The sequence below is a fragment of the Oryza sativa genome, chromosome 11, assembly GCF_034140825.1.
Source record: "Oryza sativa Japonica Group chromosome 11, ASM3414082v1".
Classification (NCBI taxonomy): domain Eukaryota; kingdom Viridiplantae; phylum Streptophyta; class Magnoliopsida; order Poales; family Poaceae; genus Oryza; species Oryza sativa.
The window spans coordinates 1,327,195-1,353,642 of NC_089045.1; the positions used below are offsets into that span (position 1 = coordinate 1,327,195).

A 26,448-nucleotide genomic window follows, 5' to 3' on the forward strand; every position below is an offset into this window, starting at 1 on the left:
TAGAACAACTTTCATATACTCCCTTCGTTGCTATATTTTAGATGCCCTAGGTTGCTATATTATGGGACGGAGTGAGTAGAAAGTTTTCGCATGAAATATATCGTTTGGCAGTTTGAAAAAACGTGCCATTTTAATCCAAAAGTTTATCCTCAAATTTTAGAGGAAACGAACAGGGCCTAAGGGTAACACACAGTTACTAATCAATAATCATGCACATTAGGTGTAAGTTTGTAAGTTGTAACACTCATTAGGTGTTACTAATCATACATGCCGCGCACACATGTTAACCAACCAAATTCTTTTAATTGAAATGCTAAGTTATTTTTTAATTGCTGTAGATGTCATTGGCTTTGGAAAACAGTACGTGTATATCGAAATTGGCAAGAATAGCCATCACAAAACTTTACTCTCATATCGATGATGCAGAATGTAAACCTGTACTCTAGTATTCTTGTTGAAACTTTGCTAATGAACACCGTTGGCACAAGAAAACATGCGGTTGTCGGTAAAGCACTAAACCAAATCAACCGTGGCCTAGATGGCAAGATTAAAAGCATCGGCGCTTATCGCTGGTCCGGATGAAACAGCTCGTAACTGCGAACCAGTGGCCTCGCTGTACTTCTGGAAGCTTGACTAGCCGTGCAAACTTGTGTTTCGACCAGGCGTGCAAACTTGTGGTAACATGACCCAAAAAAAAAATCATGTCATCAAAACAAAACTATTCACTTTGATACCATTTTCAACATTACCAAGTTTTGGTAAAGTTACCAAAAAAGTGACTACATTTAGTTTGTTGCCAAATTTTGGTAACTATATAAGAAATCCTGCTAAAATTTTGGCGAGTTACCAAAATTTTAGCATCAAAGTGAACAGGCGCTAACATCAAACTCACCATCTCATCTGAGTTAGATAACCAAACGAACCATAACAGATTCAACCAAGGGAACAAGCCGCACAACAAACTACCAACACATGCACCAATCCACAATTTGAACTACCACTAGCAATCAATCATACTTCAAACGAAACACAATTAGAACTACTACTATCAATCATACAACTACATCCTTAGAGTAACAGCAACATTTTGATTTTCATGCCAAATGAAGACTGGACCATAGATTTCTCAAAATACAATAATAGAGTTATAACAATTTGCTAGAGCACCACCATGGAAGATAAACAGTCATCATATGACAAAATGAACAATATGAGTATATAATGAGAATGGTTGAAGTGTGTTCTAAAACGTGCCATAACAAAAACATTATGTGCATTACTGCATAATAAAGCAGCACAGGAAAAGAAAAAAAAAAAGGCCACTCAGACCCTACTAAGAATTGTGTCATCCACAGGCGTACAGCCATGCAAATTACTGCTAACTTCAATATCATGATAGAGTCAACACAATAATATAGCTAAATTTTCATAGACTGCTAATGGAACAATCCACAATACAAAGTTAAAAACATAAACCTAAAAAATAAATGGGATCAAAGTTCAGCACAGATATAGTCTATAATGAAAACAGCACAAACTCTACACAAATCATCTGTACAAATGCCCTTCAAAGCGTTACTACTATGCTATACCAAATAAAAATTATACAAATATAAAAAGTAGCAGGCCATTTGTTTAAATGAAAGTTGGCTTCATAGTAAATTGTAATCTAAGCACATCATAAATATCAACTTCAGGGATGGGCATCTGAACTGAGAATTAAGTTTCACTAAGCATACCAGATAGAATTGCCAGATTGTTCTTACATACCATGTGGAATTGACGACATCCTTAGCACAATGACAGTTCAAGACATCAATTACATCAGCTAACTTAAACATATTTGTGTAACTACATCTAGAGTTGGAGTATTGTTGATGAAGGTAGGTACTTGTGGTAGTACCTACATGCATCAACAATATTAGTACTACATCTAGCAATAATAAGCAGCGATCATACAGCAAACGAGCATTTCAGTGGAAATTACTTGAAATTTGAAACCCACACGACCTGAAATGAGTATATCCCAACCACAAATAATAGCAATAATTCAAGAGCAGACAGAGCAACACAACTTCCAAAATGGATCATCTTAACATAGCACAAGTATAATACGATAACTCCTCAACATAAGTAACAGGCAAAACCATATTCCAAACACAACAGAAGAGTCTTAAACATCTCAATTGCATCAACTTGACAATGTCATAAAGGTTCAGGGCTAAGCATAAAAAAGACTAAACTAGCAGTAGCTAGATGTTGAACCAGCCAAGTAGCTCCATTGATAAGGTGGAAAAGAAAGAACCAGTACAAAATATGTTGAACGCTAAGAAAAGCAACAAAGCATTCAGCTTCTGACACCAATGAATGCTGGCTCCAATTTCTCAGGTTGAACAAACTTCAAGCCAAAACCCATTTTACCATAAAAACTGAAGCGTGTATAAAGGGTGGTAAAATTTAGACATAATGAGAAAATATATGCTTTTCTACCAATTTATGTTAGGCTAATCAAAATGCGAGGCTTAATTTATAGCAAATCAAAATTCACCTTTGTAACATTGGAAAACAATATAAGAAAAACTCACATAACACAAATGAACCTATCAATTACAAATTACACAATGCCTACGCAGCCAACAACTCACAGCAACATATTAAACAAAAGAGCAATTACCATAACCATTTGCACATAACAGACAGAATAAGAACACCTAGAATAAAACTCATAACATAGCATAAACATTAATTAAGGCAATAGTATCACAACTTCCCTGGACATAGGTAACATGCAAAACCATATTCCAGAGACTACGATAGTCTTAAACGCCTCAGTCGCATCCATTTCACAATGTCAAAAAGGTTCGGGACTAAGCTTAAAAAGACTAAACTTGAAGTAAAGCAGTAGCTAGATGTAGAACCAGCAAAATAGCTCCATTGATAGGGTGGAAAAGAGAACACCGCTCCGAATCGATCCGGCGAGCGCTCAACGGTACGACTTCTGGAACCTGGCGCGGGCGCCGCGACCACCGAACTTCTTGGGCTCGCAGCGCCTGGGGTCGGCGACGAGTAGAGTGCGGTCATAGCGGGCAAAGATGTCCTTGACCTCCTTCTTGGATGCCTCGTCGACGTACTTCTGGTAGTAGGCGACGAGGGCCTTGGCGATGGCCTGGCGGATCGCGTAGATCTGCGACGTCTTCCCTCCGCCGCGGACGCGGATCCTCATGTCGATGTCCTTGAAGCGTGACCTCCCCGCGAGCAGGATGGGCTCGAACGCCTTGAGGCGGAGCATCTCCGGCCTGATCAGCTCGATCGGGACGCCGTTCACCTTGATCAGCCCGCGCCCCGGCTTGCAGTAGGAGACGGCCACCGCCGTCTTCTTGCGCCCGAAGCACTGGACCGTGCCTGGCGGCGGGCGGGTGAGCGCGGCGGCCATGGTTGCGGCGGTGGTGGCGCGCGGCGGCGGCGGCGGCTAGGGCTCAGGCGGCTTGGTGCGGGAGAGAGGCGGCGGCGAAGGGGAGAGATCGCTTCGAGAGAGTGATTTTATAGCGAGGGGATTAGGGTTTAGCTCTAGTGGGCCATGGGGGATAGTTAGTGGACCACTATGGGCCGGGCTAGAATTAGTTGGGCCTTCGCGAGCCCAACTTGTGGGCTAGTTTTTCGCTTGTAAAAGGCCATGGGGGGAGGAGGCGGCGAGCTAGGGTTTCGACCCTCACGAACACTACTTGATCTTATCCGAGCTTGCCGTCCGGCGGCGCCGCGGCGGCCGGAGTCGCCTCTCCGACATTCGCGCCGCCACCGACGTCCTCGTACGGTTGGCGGGAAGGTGGCGCGCTTTGTTGGGGGAAAGAGGCGGGTTCGGTTCCCGTGGCAGTCGCCGGCGGTGAGCGATGACGACTGCCCGCGGTCGGAGCGCGTGCGATGATGGCCGCGCGGGTTCACCCAAACAACAAACATATAACAACGTTTGCGTTTTTTCAGCCATTGTTTATTGACGATTTTTTTTATTTGGATTTTTATTCATCATAGCTGTTTTCGTATTAGTCAATGTGTGTTGCGTGGTTCTTCTATTCAATGGAGTAGTTTCGTAGATCCTGTTTGGCAATAGTGGATGTAAAAGCGCTTTTTGTTTGTGTAGAATGTGTTAGGGTAGTACCGTAGTATACAAATGTTTGCAATTGAACATGTGCATAGATATGTTAGCATTGTACTTGTTGAGCTTACTTTTGTGAGTTTGGGCATATCCAATTTTTGCTTATTTATCATTGAAACCTTGTTTTCATCCTAGTTTGTAGTTTGGTTTTAAAATACTTCATCCGTTTGACAATGTAAGACTTTCTAGCATTGTCCACATTCATTTAGATGTTAATGAATCTAGACATATGTATGTGTTTAAATTCATTAACATCTATATGTATGTGGACAATGCTAGAAAGTCTTACATTGTGAAACAAGGGAGTATGTCCATATAGTATCCCTCCACTACAGTTCAATGTCATGTATATTAGCATGCCATGTTTTCAATGATGTCGTAGGTTTATATCAATCAATTATTAGCTTAAAGAGGATGATATACAGAATTCTATTCTGTGGACCAAACGGAACCTTGATGGTTTGAGGACAGTCCCTTCAATGATATACAAATCAAATATTTTCTTGTGTCCTTGAGAAATTTGGAAGACGCACTGTTAAAATCCATGTCTTTTTTGCTATGCATGGCTGATGTGGACTCTAATTTCTCCTTGGTTTTGAACTTTGATGCGGACTCTAATTGCAAGATCCTTTTGAAAATCGTGGTTTTTCTTCCACAATGTGGTTTTTACTAAATAAACGTTCAAAGTTAAAAAAAAAAATGCCCTCATGACTTGACTTGTGTATCAACCTGAATCAGCTCAGCATCTTTTCTTGGTTTGCAACATTGCAAAAGTTTGTAGGGTTTTAGAAGCCGTGCAGAGCACTACAACAGTGCCTGCAATCCGTCTATTGGATGCACGGCCTTTATGTGATCATCATTCTAATGGAGTAATGGCATTCCGTTGTTATATCTGGAACATAGATAACAAGTCTTGTTTTGAGTGCAAAAACTGTCACTTTGATGTGATCTTTTGAATTTGTACAAATTTTAATAGTGGGCAGGTTTAGCTGCTGTGTAAGCAAAGCAGGATAACTGCTGAATATGACTCTGAACGTTGGTGTGAAGTTGCAACAACTGAAAGCTGGCGAGTATGTTGAAGAAAACTGATGCAATCATGAAGATCACATTTAATCTTTTCTACTACCAGTTGTTGTCGATGGCTTCTGCATTATTTGTTCCTGATCTATCGCTGTTTGTCACCGACTTGATACTTCCCTTTTAGGTTGACTAAGTCTAGCTTAAGCTTGGTTATTAGAGGTCTGTTAGTCAGGCTTGGTTGTCTGTATGATCACCTGCTCTGCTTTCCCTGTTCCCAAATGTACTCTGAACAAGAACCATGTTATTTCTGTTCATATCAAATGTATAAATGGTTACCCTGTTAAAAGAGACCTGTGGTTCTTATTTTCCTGATGATTGCCAGCGGCAAACTGCAGATTCAGGTAGCTCGTTAGAATAATTGCAGATACATGCATAATTGCAGACAGCTCATTAGAATAGAGCTGTAATACAGATTTCGCTGCTATCAGGATATGGGAAGAAAGCAATCTCTGTTCAAGAGTTTGCCCGTGATTTTTGAGCTTTTCTTGGACCTTATTTCAGTTCAACAATAGCGTCCTCGAAGGGTGTGCTCTATTGCAAGCTTAGGGTACGATAACTGATGCCCAAGAGCTGCTCAAACCAGCTAACCAAGGACCTTTTGCATGCAGGATTTCTTCATGTGATACATGGAAATATGAATGCAGAAAACAGATGAAATGATACAGCTCCAGCATAGTGCCAACAGCAAATGCAAAACTTACTCATCAATACATAAGACAGCTTAATCTCGCATATGACCAAATCTAATGCCACAACATCATGTTCAGAAAAAGAACTTTGCCACCCTCTTTTAATTTACTTTTAAGAGTATATGTTACAAAAACAACAATCTTTTGCCTGCCAGTATACACTTCCGTTGGACAGCCTAACCTAAGCTATGGGTCCTCTTTCTAAGGAATAACCAACAATTAACATGATATCTTTACATCTCACTGTTCCTTGCTAATCCGATTATGTTCATGAAACCATGAGACGTGTACAACGGATGTGTCAGTGAAATGCTAGTTAGATTAGCCAAGGCCCTAGATAACATGCATACACCGCCTTCCTGTTTATTTTCTTCCTGTGCCAGATCTTGAAAATCTTTCAGACTTATGGATCTTCTCCATGTTTATTTTCCTCCTCTATCGTATCTAGAAAATCTTCTAGACCTATGTGACTTCAGGCGGATTGCTGGCACCTTTCTAGCCAATGTTTGCCAGATCATTTGGACTGCATCATCCTTCTGGGATGGGTACTGATACTCAAAATGTTTATCCACTTCTTTCAGCCTTCTCCACATCATTGTCCATTGATGCTTACTTACTCCTCTAATAAGTCTCATCAAGTAACCCTTTTTCACAGCATCAGATGAGCGAACAAAGATGGAAAACTTCGAATAGTCCAATGCATCTTCATAAGGAAGCTCGATGTCGTCGCTGATGATAACAGGGACGCAATGACTTACTATAGCGTCAAACAGGCGATTGGAAGAAGGGGTGTCCCCTGCAATGTTTAGGCAAAATTTTGATGCGTGCATTCCCTGACTGGCTTTGCTGGCCCCGTGGTCCTGGACACTTCCAAAGGCAAAATAAACATCCTTTTCGTCTTTGAGCATATAATGTAGCTCCTGCCGAATGTTCCCTCCCTGGACAAAAATGACACAATTTATTAGTCCATGAATCACTAGTTTTGTAACATATAGAGAATACAGATAAACCAGTAACCTAAACTATACATGTATCAACATCAGCTTTTAGAAAAGGATGCACATCCAGCTGACAATAATTAAGTTTTGACACAGTAAATTTATTTAATCCAGATGATTGAAATAGGGAACATCTGTTAATATCTCAGCATTCAAACCTTTGACAATTCAAATGTTGGAACATCTGTTAATTTGCTGGTCTTTGGAATTTTGGAGATTAATATGTAGACATACTCAGTAAGAGAACATAAATGGATCATATATCCTGTACCAGTGCAGTCAAAACATATCTTAGTCCAAATTTATTAGTGGATCATGAGTACTGAACTTTGAACAAACAGAACTACTCTTGTCTAACTTGACAGAAACTTTTGACAATTCATATATTTGGAACATCTGTTAATTTGCTGGTCTTAGGAATTTTGGAGATTACTAGTGTAGTCATACTCAGCAAGAAGTTCGTAAATGGATCATAAGATCATGAGTTCTGTACCGGTGCAGTCAAAACGTATCTTATTCCAAAATTCATGAATGGGTCATGAGTCCTGCACTTTGAACAAATGGAACTACTCTTGTCTACCTTGAGTCAGACAGAATATTGCAGTTCCAACAAGCTCCATTTGCACGTTTGAAGCAGTTAGCCCACCCTCTATTAACCTATCCTGACCAATTCTCATTCTTTTTTTCTTTTGAGGGAGCATGCAGGAGGGATGCATGACTTTAATCCAATTTAGGAAGGTACAGGTAGACAAAACATGCACTTGATCGGTTACTACCCCAGTGACCAAAGAACAACATACACAAGAGCAGTGGTGGACCTTCCCTTGTGGCAAGGTGTGGCAGCTGCCATAACTATCTGCCAACAGTAACTATCAACTAAACAACAAAACTACTGACTGTTTCATTGGTGGTTACCGTGATGATGGGGGCAATAAGCACTAATCTTTTAGTATTAGTACTAGTACAAGCTAATACTGGTATGGTGGAACAAGTTATCATGCATTGTCCAAGTGATGATGCAACTGCATCGGCTGGAATTGTTCTTTAAGGAATTGAGCAAACGTATAATTACTATTTTTTCAACGCTAACCACAAATATTTGGAGGGTAATTTGGAATGGGAACATTTGGATGGCTATAGGGGCTCACCTTCCAGGAATCAATCTTCACCTATATTGAAAACAGTAAATTATTTACTTATAGTTTTATTGGATATGCACACTAATTTTTTTTATCATATACATTATATACTAATGTTTTGGTATATGTTCGTGTTTTTTTTTATAAAAAAATGTCTCGGTGCTAAGTACATTTAGAAAGTCCGCCATAGCTAATATTTTATGCTGGGTCCGCCACTGCACAAGAGTATCATGAAGAGGAAAAAAGGAGCTAAACAAACACTTTATGTACACAATTTACCATAAACAAGCAAACACACATTCTATACCCTGGAAGTTGTCAAGGTTTGTTTTGTCTAGTTTGCCTACAAGGCCTTTCCTTGGCACAAAAGATGAGTTCTTGTCGTTTCAGATAGCAGCTGCAATAAAACTGTAATACTCAAGGAAAGCAAAGAAACTAAACAAGACACCGCTATCAACATTATGTTAACCTCAGAGAGCATGAACTTGATTTGTAGAGCTTGAATGAGCAAGCAAAGTTATTAATTGTGTTACCTCCTTCCTGAAAATTGCTCCCCGGAAGTATAACAATGTCGGACGGTCATCGAACCCAGCAGAATCATTCACAAACGTCTTAGCCATATGCTTGTAAGGGGCAATGACATCCTTCTCCAAGCTGGCTACTCTAGGATGGTATCTCCCGAAGTCAGACAGCACGAACACCGCCGGGAACAGCACTGACCGGGCATGGAGCAAGCTATTCGGGTGGTGCGCGACAATGACATGGTCGGCGCCACCCGACCTCTTCCACTCCGGCTGCGCCATCAGATACCTGACCAGCCTCTCCTGCAATCCCTTGTCCCTGCTCACCTTCTCCGGAGGCACAACCCTGGAGTGGCGATTGTAGCTGAGGGAAGCGAAGAACGGCACGAACACCACGTCGGCGTCGCGGGAGTCGGCGACCCTGACGGCGGCACCGCACGGCGGCGACGAGGAGGAGAGGAGATCGAGCGTGAGCCAGTACTCGACGCTGTGCTGCTGGTTGAGCCCACCGGGGTACCGCGGGGCGGCGGCGCCGCTGCCGACATCCGGCCACATGGCGGCGTCGGCGGCTCCATCTGTCGGCGGCGACCAGCCGAGGAGGCCGAAGTGGAACTCCGGCGGCAAGTCGTACATGAAGACCCTGACGGCGGCGTGGCTCGGGTCGCATCTCGCGGCGGCCGCCGAGCTGGAGGCGGGGTCGTCGGGGCGGCCATTCTCGTCAACAAACGAGAGCTCCTCCTTCGCGGCGGCGGCGTCGGTCACCGCGCTCTCTATAACGGCCGCAGAGAAGTCGGCGGCGGGGACCGGGAGGCCGGTGTCGGCGGGTCGCCATCGAGCGCCGGTGGCGGCGAAGAGGAAGATGGTGGAGGCGACGAGGAGCGTCGCCGCCGCAAGCGGCATGAGGAGGGTGCGGGCGCGGGGAGGCATGGCGGCGAGCCCTGGTCATGGCCGGATTGGTGGAGTAGGAGGGAGCATGGCGGAGGCGGAGGCGGAGGCGGATCGATCTCCCTACTCCCCCTAGGCTGGAGTAGCCATGGATGAGAAGGAAAGGAAGGGAAGGAAGACTGTTGCGAGCAGACTCATGGGCCGTTTGGAGGCCCATAAGCAGTCGGCCCATATGTTTGTGGAATAAGTTCACCTGCCATCCCTCATCTTTACACCGAGTTTGTCTAATATCCCTTATCCTCAATAAATCTTCACCCCTAAATTATACGAAACCGTTCAATTTACACCTTATATCAGTATAAACACCCTGATTCGCTGACGTGGCATCCTAGTCAGCAAAAAAATAAATAAATAAAGTATATGAGGCCCACATGTAAGTGAGAGAATGATGTGGGCCTCACATCTCTTCTTTCTTCTCTTTTCTCTTTTATTTTCTTCTCTTCTATTGTCTTCTTTAGCGGGTAGCGCGACGACGGGGCTGAGACGAGCGGGGCGATGGTGGACGAAGCAGGCAGGAGGGGCGGCGGGCGAAGCACGTTGGGGCGGTGGACAAGCGCGACAGGCGAGCTCGCGGCGGGCGAAGCAAGCATGGGCGGCAGGCGAGCGCACAGCGGGCGAAGCAGGCAGAGGCAGTGGCATCGGCCGAGAGCGGCGGCGGGCAAAGCAGGCAGGGGCGGTGGCATCGGCCGAGAGCGGCGGCAGGCGAAGCAGGTAGGGGCGGCTGGGCGACGAGGCTGCATCGTGCTCAAGGTGCTCGCCGGTGTCATCCCCTTGCTGCCCCAACGCCTCCTCGTCGACATTGTCGTGGGAGAGGGGGGAGAGGATGCCGGCCGCGCTCCTCCATCATCCAGCTCCATGTTGTCGTCGTCGTCGTAGGAGAGGAGATAGGATGCCAACCACGCCAGCGGGAGAGGGTGAGAGAGGCGGCTGGTGCGATGACATCGTCGGCGGCGAGAGGCGAAGGGGATGACGCGGGAGTTGGTGGGCATGCGCGGCCGACGCTGGCGTTGTGCTCACGCCGCCCCGCGAAACGGAGCAGGTCGACGTTGTTCTCCTCGCATATCGAAGCAAGGGACGGGCGCCGCCGAAGTTGGGCGACGTCGGGGCGCCAGCAGCAGCCGCCGCTGCCACGCTCGCCCGCCGCCCTCGTGCTCGCCTGCCACCACCGCTCTCGCCTACCTCCACCGCGTTCGCCTGCCACACCTGCCTACTTCGCCCGCTGCGTGCTCGCCCGTCGTCGCCGCTGCTCTCGCCCGCCGCCATCGTGCTCGCCTGCCACCACCGCTCTCGCCCACCTTCATCGCGTTTGCATGCCACACCTGCCTACTTTGCCCACTATGCGCTCGCCCGCCGTCGCCGCCGCTCTCGCCCGCCGTCGCCTCGCCCGTCTCGGCCCGTCGTCGTGCACTCGCGGTACCCGCTGAAGAAGACAAGAGAAGAGAAGAAAATAATAAAAGAGAAAAGGGAAGAAAGAAGAGATGGGGCCCACATCATTTCTCTCATATGTGGGCCCCACAAACTTTATTTATTTCTTTTGCTGACTAGGATGCCAAGTCAGCAAAACCAGGTGTCTATACTGCCGTCGGACCTAAATTGGACGGTTTTGTATTATTAGGGGTGAAGATTTTTGATACTGAGGATAAGGGATGTCAAAGAAACTCGGTGTAAAGTTGAAGGATGACGGGTGAACTTATTCCTATGTTTGTTGGACAAGGCCTATAAGTACTAGCAGGCCCGTTAATTTCCTCCGGGCTGCATATCAAGGTGTGTTTAGATCAAGCCAAAATTGAAAGTTTGGTTGAAATTGAAATGATGTGATGAAAAAGTTGAAAATTTGTGTGTGTAGGAAAGTTTTGATGTGATGGAAAAGTTGGAAGTTTTAAGAAAACGTTTCGAACTAAACTTGGCCTCAGTTCAGTTTAGGCCTCTCTTCTCAAATCTCAATCTTGTCACGCATGCATCACTGCTTCACTGTCAGGCTCGCGTCAGCAACCACGCTCTGATGTTCCAAGATCAAAGAAGAAAACTACTAGCACCATACATGAGATGCCACGCGATGATCCCAGAAGCAAGAACTGGGCGAATGAAATGGGGAAGGAATCCCAGAAGCAACAACTGGTAGTAGTACTAGATGCTAGCTATCTCGTTTTGCTATTGCAATCGCCATCACTAGTCACTAGCAACAGAAGAAGAAGAGAATAGGAGGAGATCAATCGATTGCATTGCAAGATAAAAAGATGCCTCTTGTCTCCGAGACCAACTCCTTCCGTCCCGCTTCAGAGTGTCGCTTGCTCGCAACGCCCGATTTGACGCCAACCAGATAACATCCATCTCACGGTGTTACAGTGGCAGGCACACTGACCCTACTCACCCTGTTCTTGCTTCTCCAGTCGCTCACCTAGCGTATCATCCACCGATTTTATTGACATCTGCAGATAAGCATCAGCGTAAACGTTATTGCCTGGTTTCTAATCACAATTGTGCTAAATGTCTCTGAAGTCTGAACCTGCTGAACAAACCAAACTGTTCTTTAAAATCTTTGCTGAAAAGTTGTTGAACAATCCAGTTGTGAATTGTGAGTTTGACAGACATCGATGCAGGCTGGGACATTCATTGATGCGAGCAACCAGATTTGCGGTGCGGAGGACAAGCTGGCCGAAAAGAAAGGCCCTTCAATTGCACGCCACACACAAACACAAAATCTCACATGCACCTAGCAATTTGCCAATTTCACATCCGTCGCATTGCAATGCAATACTGCAATGGACGCCAGCCAATTTGCAACAACCACTGTATGTTGTTGGATCGCCACATCAAAGCATATACAGCTCTCGTGGGGGACCCTGCACCTTCACATCCTTCTCAGCTTCTATCCAACACTACTGTACATGTCATTTGCTGAAAAAACAAATTAGTATGATGAGCTGAATTATTATTCCAGTGATGGCGACTGAAACCATTCGTGTACATCTGATCCTTGATTGCTCTTCATGGGCAATGGCTTTGATAATAACAAACATTCTAATCGCCAGAGGATAGCATTAGAAGACACAAGAGTTGATGAACCTTAAAAGTGAGGTGTGCCCCAGCTTTGTCCTAATATTTCTGTAATGATTTGATTTGATTTTGATTGGTGGAGCCGAATTCCACGTTATCCACCAGCCAGTAGGCCCTAATGTTGTTGCTACTAGTACTTCATAAGGTCAAAATTGAGCCCCCTATTTCCTTACTCAAGCATCAAGATTCAAGAGTAGTACTTGGCAAATCCATTTAATCCGGTGTACTTGGTTAACTTTTCAAAGATTTGGTTGTCATGACTAACTCATGTGGTGCATCCCGTGGGGTATAACTAACCATATCACTATATGTTTATTCTTTCAGCTTATGATGATAAGGTAGTTCTTGCATTTTACTCAAGTTCATTGTTTGGGTGTAACTAAATATGAGCATGGACTGTTTAGAACTTTAGTGCATAACCCCCTGTAGAGAGAACTAATAGTACTTTTCATCAAGTGCATATTTTAATTTTTAAACTGAAGAGACAATGGCACATGTATAACGATATATTATAAATTATTTAAAGTTGATGGAGATATAAAAAAACATCGTTGTACTAATCATAGGGTCTTAAGAGATTATGTTTTAAGGAAAAGGACTTCAGGTGTGGTACTAGTATGAGATATTCCTTTCATTTTTGCAGTGATGTTTTCTGGAATCCTGAGAGAGAGAAAAATTAACTAGTCCATCGATAATGCCAGCAAGATCAGAAGCAGAATTCGTTCGAATTACTTGATTAAATTTCTTATACTTTTAGGTGGTAATAATCTAACAAATCTACTTCACGGTTCATGCTAACCTGTCCTCTCTCTTTTTTTTGTAAGGACGCCTAATTTACTAGTCTTTGACAAACTTGACAAGGCTCAGAATGGTATTCCCTGGTCAGAACACGCTCCTTTTTTTCACCTGAATAATTAAAAGTTAAGCAAAGCAAAGAATGTGTGCTGTTTTTGTCACTAGAGCACCTAATTCTTTCCTTATTTTTGATAGAGCGGACATAAATTATTTGATGACCAGTTCCACTACAGAAGACAAGTTTGGTTGCTGAATACGACCATTCTGTATCTTTGTCGCGGCGATCAGTGCTCTACTTTTATCGTTTCTACAGCCCATCATTTTTCCTTTTCCTGAGGAGAGATCTCAACTTGATAAAGCAGATGTCATGGAATCTTTCACATATATCACCAAACCTCAACCTGGGACAATATCCACGTTCATTGCATTCAGTAGATTAGATGTCGTTTTACCAAGCATGGAAGAACTAGCTTAAAGTCTTAGGTTTGTGACAAGAGCTGGCAGTCACACACAGATCAAATGTGGTTGATTGATAGTGAGGTTAAAGGTAATTCATGAAAAAGTGGCATGATTTCGCAACAAAGCCAAAGCTGTGTTGCTTTTGCAATGAGCTCGGCAACGATGCTCTGTGTTGTGCTCCGTCATTGTTTAGTTGTTAGCGGGCTGGTGTTTTAAGTTTAGTTCTCTAGCCGCCCACAGTTTGAAGCTTTCGGCAAGGTTTTGTCCTTTTCGAGAGGTTGTTTTTTCTATTTTTCTTTTAATCTGTTGGAGTTTTTACTTATATTTATTGAAATATAATTGGAAGTTCTCCTGACGATTTTGTTTCAAGGAAAAATAATTGGCATGATTTCATCATGCTCAAATGTGGGCAGTAGGACATATATGCATCATTGGAATTAGGTATGTTCTGAAGACATACAGGAAGGTCCCACACCATAATTCTCTACATAACAGAGAATACAGCTTGGCACCATTGATCAAGTGGACAGACTTGTTCCTGAAAAATGGAGGAGAAGGTGGCACAAGCAAGTAGGAGACAGATGATGAACAGAAGAGTCAATTGGAGAAGAGTGCTTCTCAATCCAACCTCCCATGTGGATCCAAGAAACTTCCTCTCATCCCTAAATTTCCTTCTTCTTTTGTGCTTTGTGTTGTGCACAAGTCACTGAATCTCTGTATTTTGACTTTCTCCCCCGCACTACTTCACCTTTTCTTTAAGATGTCCATGTCAGTAAACAAGAACCGGTCACCATCTTAGCAATTAGACGAATCTCCATCAACCTAAGAGACGCATAAGACGTTTCGTCAAGTCAATTCAGATCTAATCCTGTCCACTAAAGGACCTACTTAAAATGCTTAGTTAGTTGGTCATGGTGGTCCTTAACTAAATGGCACACACGAGTCACCAAACTGAATGCTCTGCAGTTGCCTTTTGGTACTGGCAACTAGCACAAGAGGACAAGATAAGATATGGCTTTTTCCAAGTGAAAATATTCTAGCACTAGCAACAGAAATAACAACCAAAACTAGCTACTAGATCATGCTTAATGTGCCAACGTGCTCAACATGACCATTTCTATGGAAATAATAATATAATAAAGAATAAGTTCAAAAGGCTCAATGCTTCTCTGAGAAACCAACTTAAATACGAGTGCAAATTTGTCTACTTACAAAAAAGATAAGCAAAAATAACTGTGAGTATCTACTGATTAACAATTCAATGTACTCCTCTCATGGCCACTAATATGTTCAACCAAAGTTAATTGCTTGCTGATTTAATCATCATACAAAAAAGGTACTATTCCTGTACAGAATAGAAAGTGGTACCAAAGATTTCAATTTCTCAAAGACATTAATTCATGATACCAGTGCAGGGTTAGTCCCTGTGCATGACTAGTTTGACAAAAAAGGTAAACTGTTTGCAAGTGAACAATATGCATAAACAAGCAAAGAGTACACGCACTAGCAATATATTTAAGATCAGCAAAGCAAAGTACATGTAAAGTAATTAACAAGACAAAATAAAAAAGAGAAACCTCCTCTCAAAAAAAAAGAAAAAATAAAGAAAAAGATAAACTTTTGCTCATCTCCTCTCTTCTCCTCCATATAAGTACGTACCATCCAAAGCCGTGATACCAAAGCTTTTCCATTCCTCTCTTCTTCCTCCCTTTCTCCTCCTCGCCACCTAACGTCGTCGACGCTCGCCGGCGGCGAGGTGTGATATCTGTGCGGTGATCATCGATGGGGCCTCAGCAAGACCGGTCGGCGGCCAAGCCGTACGCGAACGGCAGCACGGCGGCGGCGGCGGCGGCGGGGAGGAAGGAGAACAACAAGGTGGTGCGGTACAGGGAGTGCCAGCGCAACCACGCCGCCAGCATCGGCGGCCACGCCGTCGACGGCTGCCGCGAGTTCATGGCGTCGGGCGCCGAGGGCACCGCCGCCGCGCTCCTCTGCGCCGCCTGCGGCTGCCACCGGAGCTTCCACAGGCGAGAGGTGGAGGCCGCCGCCGCCGAATGCGACTGCTCCTCCGACACCTCCTCCGGCACCGGCCGCCGGTGATCGCCGTGGATTTGATTCGGCCTCGTCGTGCGAGTAGATCAGCATCATCAGCAGGTAAGGTGGTATTGGCGATTTGGCATTCAAAGGATTCGGTGGATGAATGAATCTGATTGTGTATGAACCGATTAAAAAGTTCTCTTCCTTTTTTTCTTTCATATTTTGATTTTTGGTGAATTGATGGTGTGTAATGTAACATAATATATGTTAAAAAGCATACGCATAAGAAGCGTTCATGTAACTGCTGTGTCCATGTACAGATTATATTCAGATGAACATCTTAATTATATTCTGTAAAATAACTGTGCTTTTCCGTTTGACTATTAGTAGTTGTATATCTGAATTAATTGTCACTTACCTTTCATATGCTGGGAACAGATTTTTGCAGCAGTTAGTACTTTCTTGGTGGTTATCATCTGCTTAGTACACTGTTGTTCTCTTCTTCTGACTTCTGAGCTGCCGTAGCACAAATTTACTTGATGGCTTTCATTTTACTAAAAGAAAAAATTAAGGTGTAGGTGCGGTTATTATAGTATGTTATTTTGTCACTAGCATGTGTGAGGGTTCATCATTTGGATATTCATGCCTGAAAAGTATTAGAGCTATATATATACTCTAAGTCTGCAGGTCAACTGTTAGCCGTTTAAACATCAACTCCTTTTTGTTGTTTCTGTCGTTAAAGTGATTACCTAGCATAGCTTGAGTGTTAAAATAAAGCTAGGCTAATGGCAATAACACTACAACAGAAACTAGGTTCCTGCATCATGGGTAAATAGTATGACGCTGAATGTGCGTTGGCACACTGAGTTAGTCTCCCATCCGCCGTGGCACGGCATTCAGCGCCAGCTGACGTGGCGCTGAGATGTCTAAGTTCAGCGCCACATGATTTGGCGTTGAGCAAAAGGGTCATATTTGAAATAAGTTTTGGCAGCGGTTTATTTGTAAAAATAGTTTTTACAAAAGGTCAAATTGTCAAAATTTGTGCTCTAGAAGATTGAGAGGTACTGTTTACTAGTCAATTCTTCATAGTTTAGGTATACAATTTAGCTGCTTCAGATTAAATCTTTTCAGTGTACTGTCTATTCTGGAGCATGCAGGAGATATTAGTTGTTGTCAAATGTCAATTCTGGCATCATTTTCAGCGCTGTCATAGCTGTATCTGACTGTCACTGCCGAAATCACAATGTTTCGTGATACTTTTCTGAGGATTTTCTCTTATCTATGCTTTTCAGATCGAGTGGATTAAGGATAATTTTTTTGACTTTGATTAAGAATAAATTTAATTATATCCATGAGTGATCAACTGGATTACACGGTCATGCAACTATATATATATAATTTTCTTTAACTTACTGTGCTTATTACAAAGTTGGTGTATTTCTCATTTTTCTTCTTCTCAGCTAACTAATTAACAAAGTATATACTCCCTCCGTCCCACAATATAAGGGATTTTGAGTTTTTATTTGTAACGTTTGACCACTCGTCTTATTCAATTTTTTTTTGCAAATATAAAAAACGAAAAGTTGTACTTAAAGTACGGTAGATAATAAAATAAGTCACAAATAAAATAAATAATAATTTCAAAAAAAATTGAATAAGACGAGTAGTCAAACGTTGCAAACAAAAACTCAAAATCCCTTATATTATGGGACGGAGAGAGTATATACACATGCCCATATATTCTTCACCTACTATACTTGACCCTCCAAAAAGGTCAGGTCCATTTTTAGGTGAGTGAGCAAGCACGGGCCAAGTCCATGTGACTTGTTCTTTGGCCAACATCCATCTACCAAAACAAAACTTTAATTTATGCATGCCAGGTATATAAATCATGATATGTAGCTCTAGTTCGCTTTCATAGACACATATCATGCAGAAATAACCACACGATCGATCCTCTTGCATGTGTCCCAGTGTATGATTGGCAGATTGGGTCGTTGGCAGCTTTTGATGCATATGCAATGTGATTTGGATATCACATATATTTTGGTTTTTGTGCATTATATGAGTCTATCTCTTGATATATATCTATGCAACTACTTTTTGGCGCTCCCTAATAAAATATTTATTCCATTTAGTTTATCTTTATTCTTTTTAGTTGTACTACATATGTACATTGGTTGATTCAAGATCGAACCTCCACATTTTCTTAGAGATAATCCAAGAAATGACATTGATAAGCGTCTAAATCTAAGAAATGTCATCGACAAGTGTGAGTTTGAAGAAATGCCATCGACGAGTGTGAGTTTCAAGAAATGACATCTGTCGTTAGGGCTCCGTCCATTCCACGCCGCTAAAGACATTGTTCATCCTATAATATTTAATGGCGCGGGATATACGGAACCCTAACGACGATGGTATTTTTGGGACAAAGTCGTTTGTAGGATGGATTTTTTTTGAAACTCACACTTGTCGATGGTATTTTTGGATTTGCACGTTTGTCAATGACATTTCTTGGATTATCTCCATTTTTAACCACCAACCAAAGCAATTATGGTGATGAAGGAAGATAGATAATGTGGGAGGAGATATTTGATGACGGATGCAACAAGAACCCCTAGTTTATTAGATCATTCCAATAAGAATGGGTGGGGGTGGAAGAATACTATAGGGTGAGGATCGGAGGGAAGAGGATAAGTTATTAACAAGGAAAGAGAGATTTGGAGGGGGTGGTGGGGCCTAGCCATTGGATATGGGGAAGTGGGAGTGAAGTGGTAGCATCGGATCTCATGGAACAAATCCATTACAGACGGGGATGGAAATGGCTTATCAAAACTGAGCAAGTAGAAGGAATGCAACAATAGAGAAATACCTCACGAAGGCATACAACGGAAATACGTGGAGAAAATTTGAATGGATCCTATAGCAATCTTAACCGTCTAGAATTAAGTGAATTTAGAAATGAAGAAAGAAAAATGGAAGAAAGCCCATGCGTTGCGCATACAACTATTGTTAATTTTATTATGTTTTTGTGGCTGGTGGATGGCGGCTTGCTGCTTTGGTTGGTCTACTTTTATGAGCATGCATGGAATAGCGTTTAATATTGGATTTTATTGAAATGGATAAGTTTGGAGTCAATGAGTCAATTTAATGTATATTCTCTATCCTATCCATTCTAGGCTTTGTGCATATATAATTGACATGCAGTGGAAGTTGAATATACATGCAACTTTCTCTATATACTTCTGTGAGATAGAGGCACCACGTTTTTCTTTATTTCATCTAGTCACTGCATGTTGTTTACTACTCCCTCCGTTTTTTAATAGACGACGCCATTGATTTTTGAACATATGTTTGACCATTCATCTTATACAAAAAAAATTATGTAAATGTATAGATATAAATCATGCTTAAAGTACTTTGAGTGATAAAACAACGCACAACAAAATAAATTATAACTATGTAATTTTTTTGAATAAGATGAATGGTCAAACGTGTGATAAAAAGTCAACGGTGTTATTTATTAAAAAACGGAGGTAGTACTAAATTATAGCATATTACTGAAAAACACTTTAGGAATACCTGGTCTATGCATATATGTTTGGTTTAAATATTGAATAGATTTGAAATATTTAAAATATGTATACTCCTCTTTTATTTGATACTATCTCTGTCTTAAAATGATGATATCCTAGAATATGTGTAGTCAAGCCTGATCTAAATCTTAAACCATTAATACAAAAATAGTGGAATTTTAAAGTTTGAATGTTATCCTAGTAGATTTTTTATAAAAATTTCTATAGTTATAGTTTTATATAAGTTTTTATAAATGTCTAGTTTAAAATAATAATAATAAAAGACGTGCATTAAGGATCATGCATGTCGATATTCAAAACATCATCCATTAATTTGAGAAATAAGGCAGTACATATATGCCTAAATAAAGAAAATACACACCTTCATATGAAGCAAGAACATGCATGCTAATTGCAACTTATATAGTACTACTTCCTCCGTTTCATAATGTAAGTCATTCTAGCATTTTCCACCTTTATATTGATGCTAATGAATTTCCTACATTCATATTGATGCTAATGAATTTATGGCATCAATATGAAGGTGGGAAATGCTAGAATGACTTACATTGTGAAACGGAGAGAGTAGGTAATAAGGATGGAGTGTCCAATAATTTGTAAGCTCTTTAGAACCTCTTTTAATTGTTGGCAATTATATTATACATGCTCCCTTTAATTTGAAGCATGCATATGCACGACACGTAGGCATGCAGGCAACAGCAAAATTTATGCACATCATGCTGTTGAGCTGATCAGTTGCGGGTAGCTATAACTAAAGAGTCCACAATTTTTTGTGAATGAGGAGTATTGGAGATAGAGGCGTCAGGCGGCTAGCTAGGAAAGCTGTCGACCTGTCGTACGTAGGATGAGAGTATATTGATATCCATCTATCACGTACAGAAAGTTACAGTGTAGTTGGTGTGCACGCACGAGCGAGATAAGTACAGTACAGCTGCAGAGCGCGGCCATTTAAATTGACATGTCAGCTGCAAACTTATTATTTAAAAGGATATATATATGGATGGAGAACTGCGCGTGCTTCATGCATGCCGATGCTTCAGCTGCATGTATGGCTTTTGATAGTTGAGTTTTGATCCAGGCATATTCACTACTGGGAAAAAAATAGTTTTTCCTGACTGCTAAAATATGCCTTTTCTGGCGGCTAGGCTAACCGTCAACGTCTAAAGGTAAGTGAAAATAATCTATTTTCGCTGGTGACAAGATTAAGTGAACTCCCAGTAAAAATAGACTTATGCAGTCAGCAATATTATACCAACCGCTAGTGAAAATGGTTTTTGAGAAAAAAATAAATCCCCAAAATCCCTTTCTACCATCTCATCTAGGAAGTTGCCAAAAAAAATTTGAAAATAGACATGAACATCATTCAAGCACAATCAGAATATAGAGCATCACAAACACTCCTGAGGCATGCTAGCGCCAGATTCGCCTCTCCCAAGCATCGTTGTCACATGCGCGAGCCGCCATCCCTCCATTTTGCCGCCGCCGTCGGTGGGGAGAGAGGAGGAGGTGCCGGATCCACTCCCGCCGCCCCGTCCCCCGCGCCGCTGATGACGAGAGACGCCACCCCCCCTTCCCCGCGCGCTCCCAAGGCATGGCGGCGGCGGCGGTACTGGGAGTGGGTGGGGTGGCGATGGCAGCCGACGGTGGTGGAGAAGGGAGGGAGAAGGAGAGACGCGAGGGAGAATGGAAAGAGGCGGAGAGAGGGATTTTATTTGGCGTTTGGTGGGCGGTGAGATGTGCAGTGGGTTTTTTCCAGCGGTCCTCTTTATCTACTGCCAGCGAAAATGTGATTTTCGTTGGCGGACACTTAAGAGGTTCGCCTTGAAAAATAGAGTTTTTTTATGGCAGATCTCTTAGCGCGGCCAGTTTTCATTGTCAGTCCATAGGCTCCACCCCTCGTTACGTTTTTGTTGGCGGTTTTTACGTATGGCCGCCAACGAAAATTATAAGGTGATGCCATGAAAAATCGTCTTTTTATAGTGATTGAGACCACAATTAATTACGAAACCATGTAAAAATTGGCGTACTTTACACAATATCATCATGATATTATATTGATCCATGCTTATGAAGTAATGAAGCATCCATCTCTAATTGACATGATTCGGGAAAAAAAACACCATCTCTAAATTATACTCCCTTTGTTTCACAGTGTAAGACTTTCTAGCATTGCCCATATACATATATATGTTAATGAATCTAAACACATACATCTGTCTAGATTCATTAATATTTAAATGAATGTGGGTAATGTTAGAAAGTCTTACATTGTGAAACGGATAAAGTATTAGTTAAAAGTTAGTATATATGAACTTGTAAAACGCTCATTTGATGTATGAACTTGTTTGACGCGTGTGAACCAAAGTTAAAATGACACCGAAAGGCTAATCTTACTAACTTGTCGTTGATTAGGACTTGAGGTGGCATGCATGAGACATTATATTTGAAATCTTAGTCTCTATTTTCTCTTTCTATGTTTCTACTACTTGCATCATTTTGTTTTGGTTTTTCATATCTTTTTGTTTACGATTATTATTATGTCTTATACTATATTTTTTATTGAATTGATGTGTGTCTATCTAGTATTTTTCTCATCTACTATATCCTTTCTTTAAAGAGTGTATTTTTAGATATGAAGATTGACAAGGACAATATGTGAGAACAATTAACTACTAATACTATATATACATTCAAGATAAAAACCTGACAGATTAATTTACCGCAAGTTAAATTTACTCCTCACTATAATCAATTTAAGCATAGTTCAACATGTAAATAGAAGTGGTAAATCGTTCTCTCGACTGATGTGGCCCCAAACCGAAAGCTCACACAACTCAAATGAGTTCCATCCAATTTTGCGAGGAGTACCTAGCGTGTGAAACTAGAGCTACAATCTTGGATTCAGCGCTACTCCTACTAGCTTAGCTTGGGCCCGTTCGTACCAAATAATAGGAGGCGGCATGCAGGTATGCCAAAACACATATTGGAGCTAGCAATAGCAACAGTTCTTTTTGCAGCTCAACATGTATATCCAATCAACTAATGTCTCGACTTTGAACATGATTGGTTTGTGTATATATTCAGGTATGTAGATATAGATAATATTTGTAATTTTCGAATCAACTCATGCACATACAACATGCAAAAGCTAGTAGTATTTGATCTCATCACTTACTGGGCCTACATGCTGATAATCCTCAGTAATCCATGGCCATTCAGACATGGAAAATGACCCCTTTAACTCCGTTAACTAGTGGATGGATCTAATTTGTATCCCTTAATCGGAAAACAAGATATGCCGACTTGTCCAACTATTAAACGGTCCAAAACGACTATCGTTGACGAGACATCCACGTGGTAGTCCAATCACAAAATAAATTAAAAAAAATAAAATGGAGCCCGCATGCCATTCCTTCTCTCTATCAATCTCTCTCTCTCTCCCTATCAAGCGCAGCAGGACGTAAGGATGTAAGTGGGTAGTCCCGCTACCCACATAAAATCTATTTGCTAGTATATTTTTTATATGGTGCTACAAAATTTAGAAGAAAAAATAAACGAAGTGAGATAAGCGGGCTAAAAAACCCACTTGCCCGCCCCGCTTGCATCCCTAGCAGGGCAGGGTTCTCCTCTTTCTCCCCTCCTAACCCCTTCCGCACTGGCGTTGGCGGCGGAGTGGCCGGCCGAGTGGGGATGCGGGGTGGCGCGGGAGGAGGGAGAGGACGGAGCGGCGACGTTTGGGGGGAAGAAGTGCAGGCCTACGACGCAGGTGACGATCCGCCGGACCAAGGCAGGCAGAACTGGGCCGGAACGCCACCGCGGCTTACGTGAAGCCCATATTACTTGGGCCGGAACGGAGTTGCGGTTTACGTGCGGCCCAAGAGCAATTCTTCTACGACGGCCTACGAGCAATCGGCTCCACATGTCGGTCACTGAAACTTCGCTGTGGTTCGAATCGTGAGATCCCCAAATACCCAATTTCGATCGAGTGGTTTCCCTCCCAAACCCAAAATTTCCGAATTCCTCCCCGCGCTGCCCCGCTCCAACCCAAATTCAATTCCCCATTTCACCTCTTCTTCTCTTTGTCCCCTTCTCCATTTCCAAATTCCTATCCATTCCTCCCAGATCCCCAATCCTCCAATTCACCACTTCGATTGATGCGCCAATGGTGCGCGAGCTCCGCCTCGACTCCTTCTACGCGCGCCTCCGCGCCGCCGCCGCCGCGTCCGCCGCCGACGCATCCTCGCCGCTCCTGATCCTCCCCTCCGCCGCCGACGCCGACGCCCTCTGCGCGCTCAAGGTGCTCACCCACGTCCTCTCCGCCGACTCCATCCGCTTCTCCATCTACCCCGTCGCCTCCGCCGCCGCCGCCGCCTCCCTCCTCGCCTCCTTCTCCGCCTCCCACCCGCTCTGCCTCCTCCTCATCAACTGGGGCGCCCACCGCGACCTCCGCGCCGTGCTGCCCCCCGCCGCCACCGCGTTCGTCGTGGATTCGCACCGCCCCATCCACCTCCACAATCTCTCGGCGGCCAACGACCGCGTCGTCGTGCTCTTCACCACGGACGACGAGCACACCGCCGATCTCTCCTACGACTTCGACGTCTCCTCCCTCGCCGACGCCTCCGACCTCTCCGCTCAGGGGGAGGCCGACGACCACCTCCGCGTCGCCGAGGAGGACGAAGACTCCGATGCTTCCGACTCGGATTCCGATGGCGAGGGTGGGAGGAGGAAGAGGCGGCGGCTCTCCGACGATGCGGAGGCGAATGGCGACCCGGAGAGGCTGTTCGGGAAGCTGAGGAGGGAGTACTACCGGCTCGGCACCTTCCACGGGAAGCCGTCGGGGTGCCTCATGTACGAGCTCGCCCACGCGCTGCGGAAGAACACCAACGAGCTCCTATGGCTCGCCTGCGTCTCCCTCACCGACCAGTTCGTCCACGAGCGCATCACCAACGAGCGCTACCAGGCCGCCGTCATGGAGCTCGAGCAGCACATCAATGGATCTGGCAATCTCGACCCATCTGGCGTCGGCGCTGTGGTGACGCTCAAGGATGGCACCAAGATCCGGGCGCCGGAGGCCTCACGCATCGCTTATGAAGACGAGCCGCGGCTGATGCTGCTCCGGGAGTGGAGTCTGTTCGACTCCATGCTCTGCTCGTCGTATGTCGCGACGAAGCTCAAGACCTGGAGCGACAATGGCCTCAAGAAGCTCAAGTTGCTTCTGGCAAGGATGGGATTCCCGCTCGCCGATTGCCAGAAGAGGTTCCAGTACATGAGCATGGAGGTCAAGCGGAAGATGCGTGATGAGTTTGATCGGTTCTTGCCTGAGTATGGGCTCACCGAGTTCTATTACCGGAGTTTCTTGAGGGTGCATGGCTACCGCTCCAAGGTTTCTGCTGCAGATGTTGTTTATGGCGTCACAGCTTTGCTTGAATCACTAAATGCCGAGTCCAAGGACTCCAAGGGGTCTTCTGCTGCTGAGCAATTCTGGGTTGCATACTCGGCGTTGTCGCTGAGCAATGTCGATCAGCTGCGGAAAGGGATGCAGTCTGCAATTGAGATACAGAGGGCAATACTGAGGCAAGGAAGCTCAGCGATTACCAAGACCGGGTTCATTCGGAGTGCAAAGAAGTTTCGGTGGGTGAAGCTTGATGATCCAGTGGATACGGATAAGCTATGCCAACCTCAGGCTCTTACCAAGTTCTGCTTTTTCCTTATGGACGCACTGAGAGAGCGAGGAGCAAGGATGAAGCCACTTATCTGCGCTTGCTTAGCAAGGGAGCCTGAGAAAGTGCTTGTTGTGGGGGTATGTGGGAAGCCAAGGCTGGGGGCTGTTAAGGGGAATGCATTTGGTAATGCATTTAGGTCAGCTGCCGAGGAGATTGGTGCAGACTATTTCCATGACATGTTTGAGTCATCATGGATTGTTCTTGACGTTGTTGCTGTCAGCTCTTTCATGATTCGGTTAACAGAGAAGCTATGATGACATGTGTTTGTCTAGCGCTAATGATTCTTTTCAGTCCCCAAAGAAGATGGGAGCTTGAAGCTGGATTCTCTCCCAAACTCTAAATAAAGGAGCTTGAGGGCTGGTGGAGTGATCGTTCATGGCATGCTCTATTTTTTCTGCTACCACATGATCTTCACTAAGTTAGAGATAGCAGCCGGGCAATGGCAAGCATTGCTTGATTTTCAAAGTCTAGTAGTTCAACGGCTGAGTTTTATACTATGTTATTGAAGGGAAGATTGTTTCCTCACTGTAACTGCTCCATTATTAGAAAATGATAGATCAATAGATTCAGACACAAACCTGATTCTGACACACAAGGGGCAAGGTATATTTGCTTGCTGATTTTCTTTACTACTAGATGAGCTTGATGTTTGTATTTGTATTCGCATAAGCTTGCAATTTCTGTTGTAGAATAGTGTTGTAATCAATTATGTATCATTGCATTTACTTGATATTCTTTTTAAGTGTATAACTGATAAGTGCCTTCCCCTAACTTGTTTATTTTTTCAATCTCTTAACTGAAAATCTGTTATTAATATATTTGTTAAAGCATTTGATTTCTCTTGGTCAGGGTTGAAGACGGTTAAATCTAGAACACGGATTGTAGTTATCCTGAACATGTTCTATGTTGCAATTCTTTCACAATTTTGCACTATTGATTGCCATACAAGGATTTTGGCTATACGGTCTTCTGCTTCACATAACTATTACTTTCACAATATCAGATGTTCTGCAATATCTTCTGCTGCTTGACATAATTAAGTTAAATAGTTAGTCTATCTCAGGATTAACATAATCTTTCTTAATCTAAATGAATTATTATTACAAATTCACAGTGGTAAAGATAAAGTGTAGCAGATAACCATTTCATGATGATCGAAATGGAAAAGATGCTCCTTTCTCTTGGTAGTTTGTACTTTGTTATGTTGGACTTTATATTATAGATCTAGATCAAGAAAATAAGTTTGCGACTTGTTAAAT

At 43.3% G+C, this 26,448-nt stretch overlaps 4 protein-coding genes across 4 annotated transcripts; 2 read left to right on the top strand and 2 right to left on the bottom strand.

Moving 5' to 3' along the window:
* Positions 1 to 2,717: 2,717 nt before the first annotated feature.
* Positions 2,718 to 3,536, bottom strand: LOC4349653 (small ribosomal subunit protein uS9). The gene has a single exon (XM_015762394.3). The coding sequence runs from the start codon at positions 3,431 to 3,433 to the stop codon at positions 2,984 to 2,986; it is 450 nt and encodes a 149-aa protein (XP_015617880.1). The 5' UTR covers positions 3,434 to 3,536; the 3' UTR covers positions 2,718 to 2,983.
* A 2,454-nt stretch (positions 3,537 to 5,990) lies between these two features.
* LOC4349654 (probable arabinosyltransferase ARAD1) lies at positions 5,991 to 9,616 on the bottom strand. Its single transcript, XM_015759665.3, has 2 exons — positions 8,590 to 9,616; positions 5,991 to 6,857 (listed from the first exon to the last, which is right to left on the bottom strand). Exons 1-2 carry the CDS (start codon positions 9,502 to 9,504, stop codon positions 6,342 to 6,344), a joined length of 1,431 nt encoding a protein of 476 aa, XP_015615151.1. The 5' UTR covers positions 9,505 to 9,616; the 3' UTR covers positions 5,991 to 6,341.
* A 5,895-nt stretch (positions 9,617 to 15,511) lies between these two features.
* On the top strand, positions 15,512 to 16,253 carry LOC4349655 (mini zinc finger protein 1-like). The gene has a single exon (NM_001423141.1). The coding sequence runs from the start codon at positions 15,616 to 15,618 to the stop codon at positions 15,931 to 15,933; it is 318 nt and encodes a 105-aa protein (NP_001410070.1). The 5' UTR covers positions 15,512 to 15,615; the 3' UTR covers positions 15,934 to 16,253.
* Positions 16,254 to 23,547: 7,294 nt separating this feature from the next.
* LOC4349656 (uncharacterized) lies at positions 23,548 to 25,939 on the top strand. The gene has a single exon (XM_015760581.3). The coding sequence runs from the start codon at positions 23,629 to 23,631 to the stop codon at positions 25,441 to 25,443; it is 1,815 nt and encodes a 604-aa protein (XP_015616067.1). The 5' UTR covers positions 23,548 to 23,628; the 3' UTR covers positions 25,444 to 25,939.
* The last annotated feature ends 509 nt before the right edge of the window (positions 25,940 to 26,448 follow it).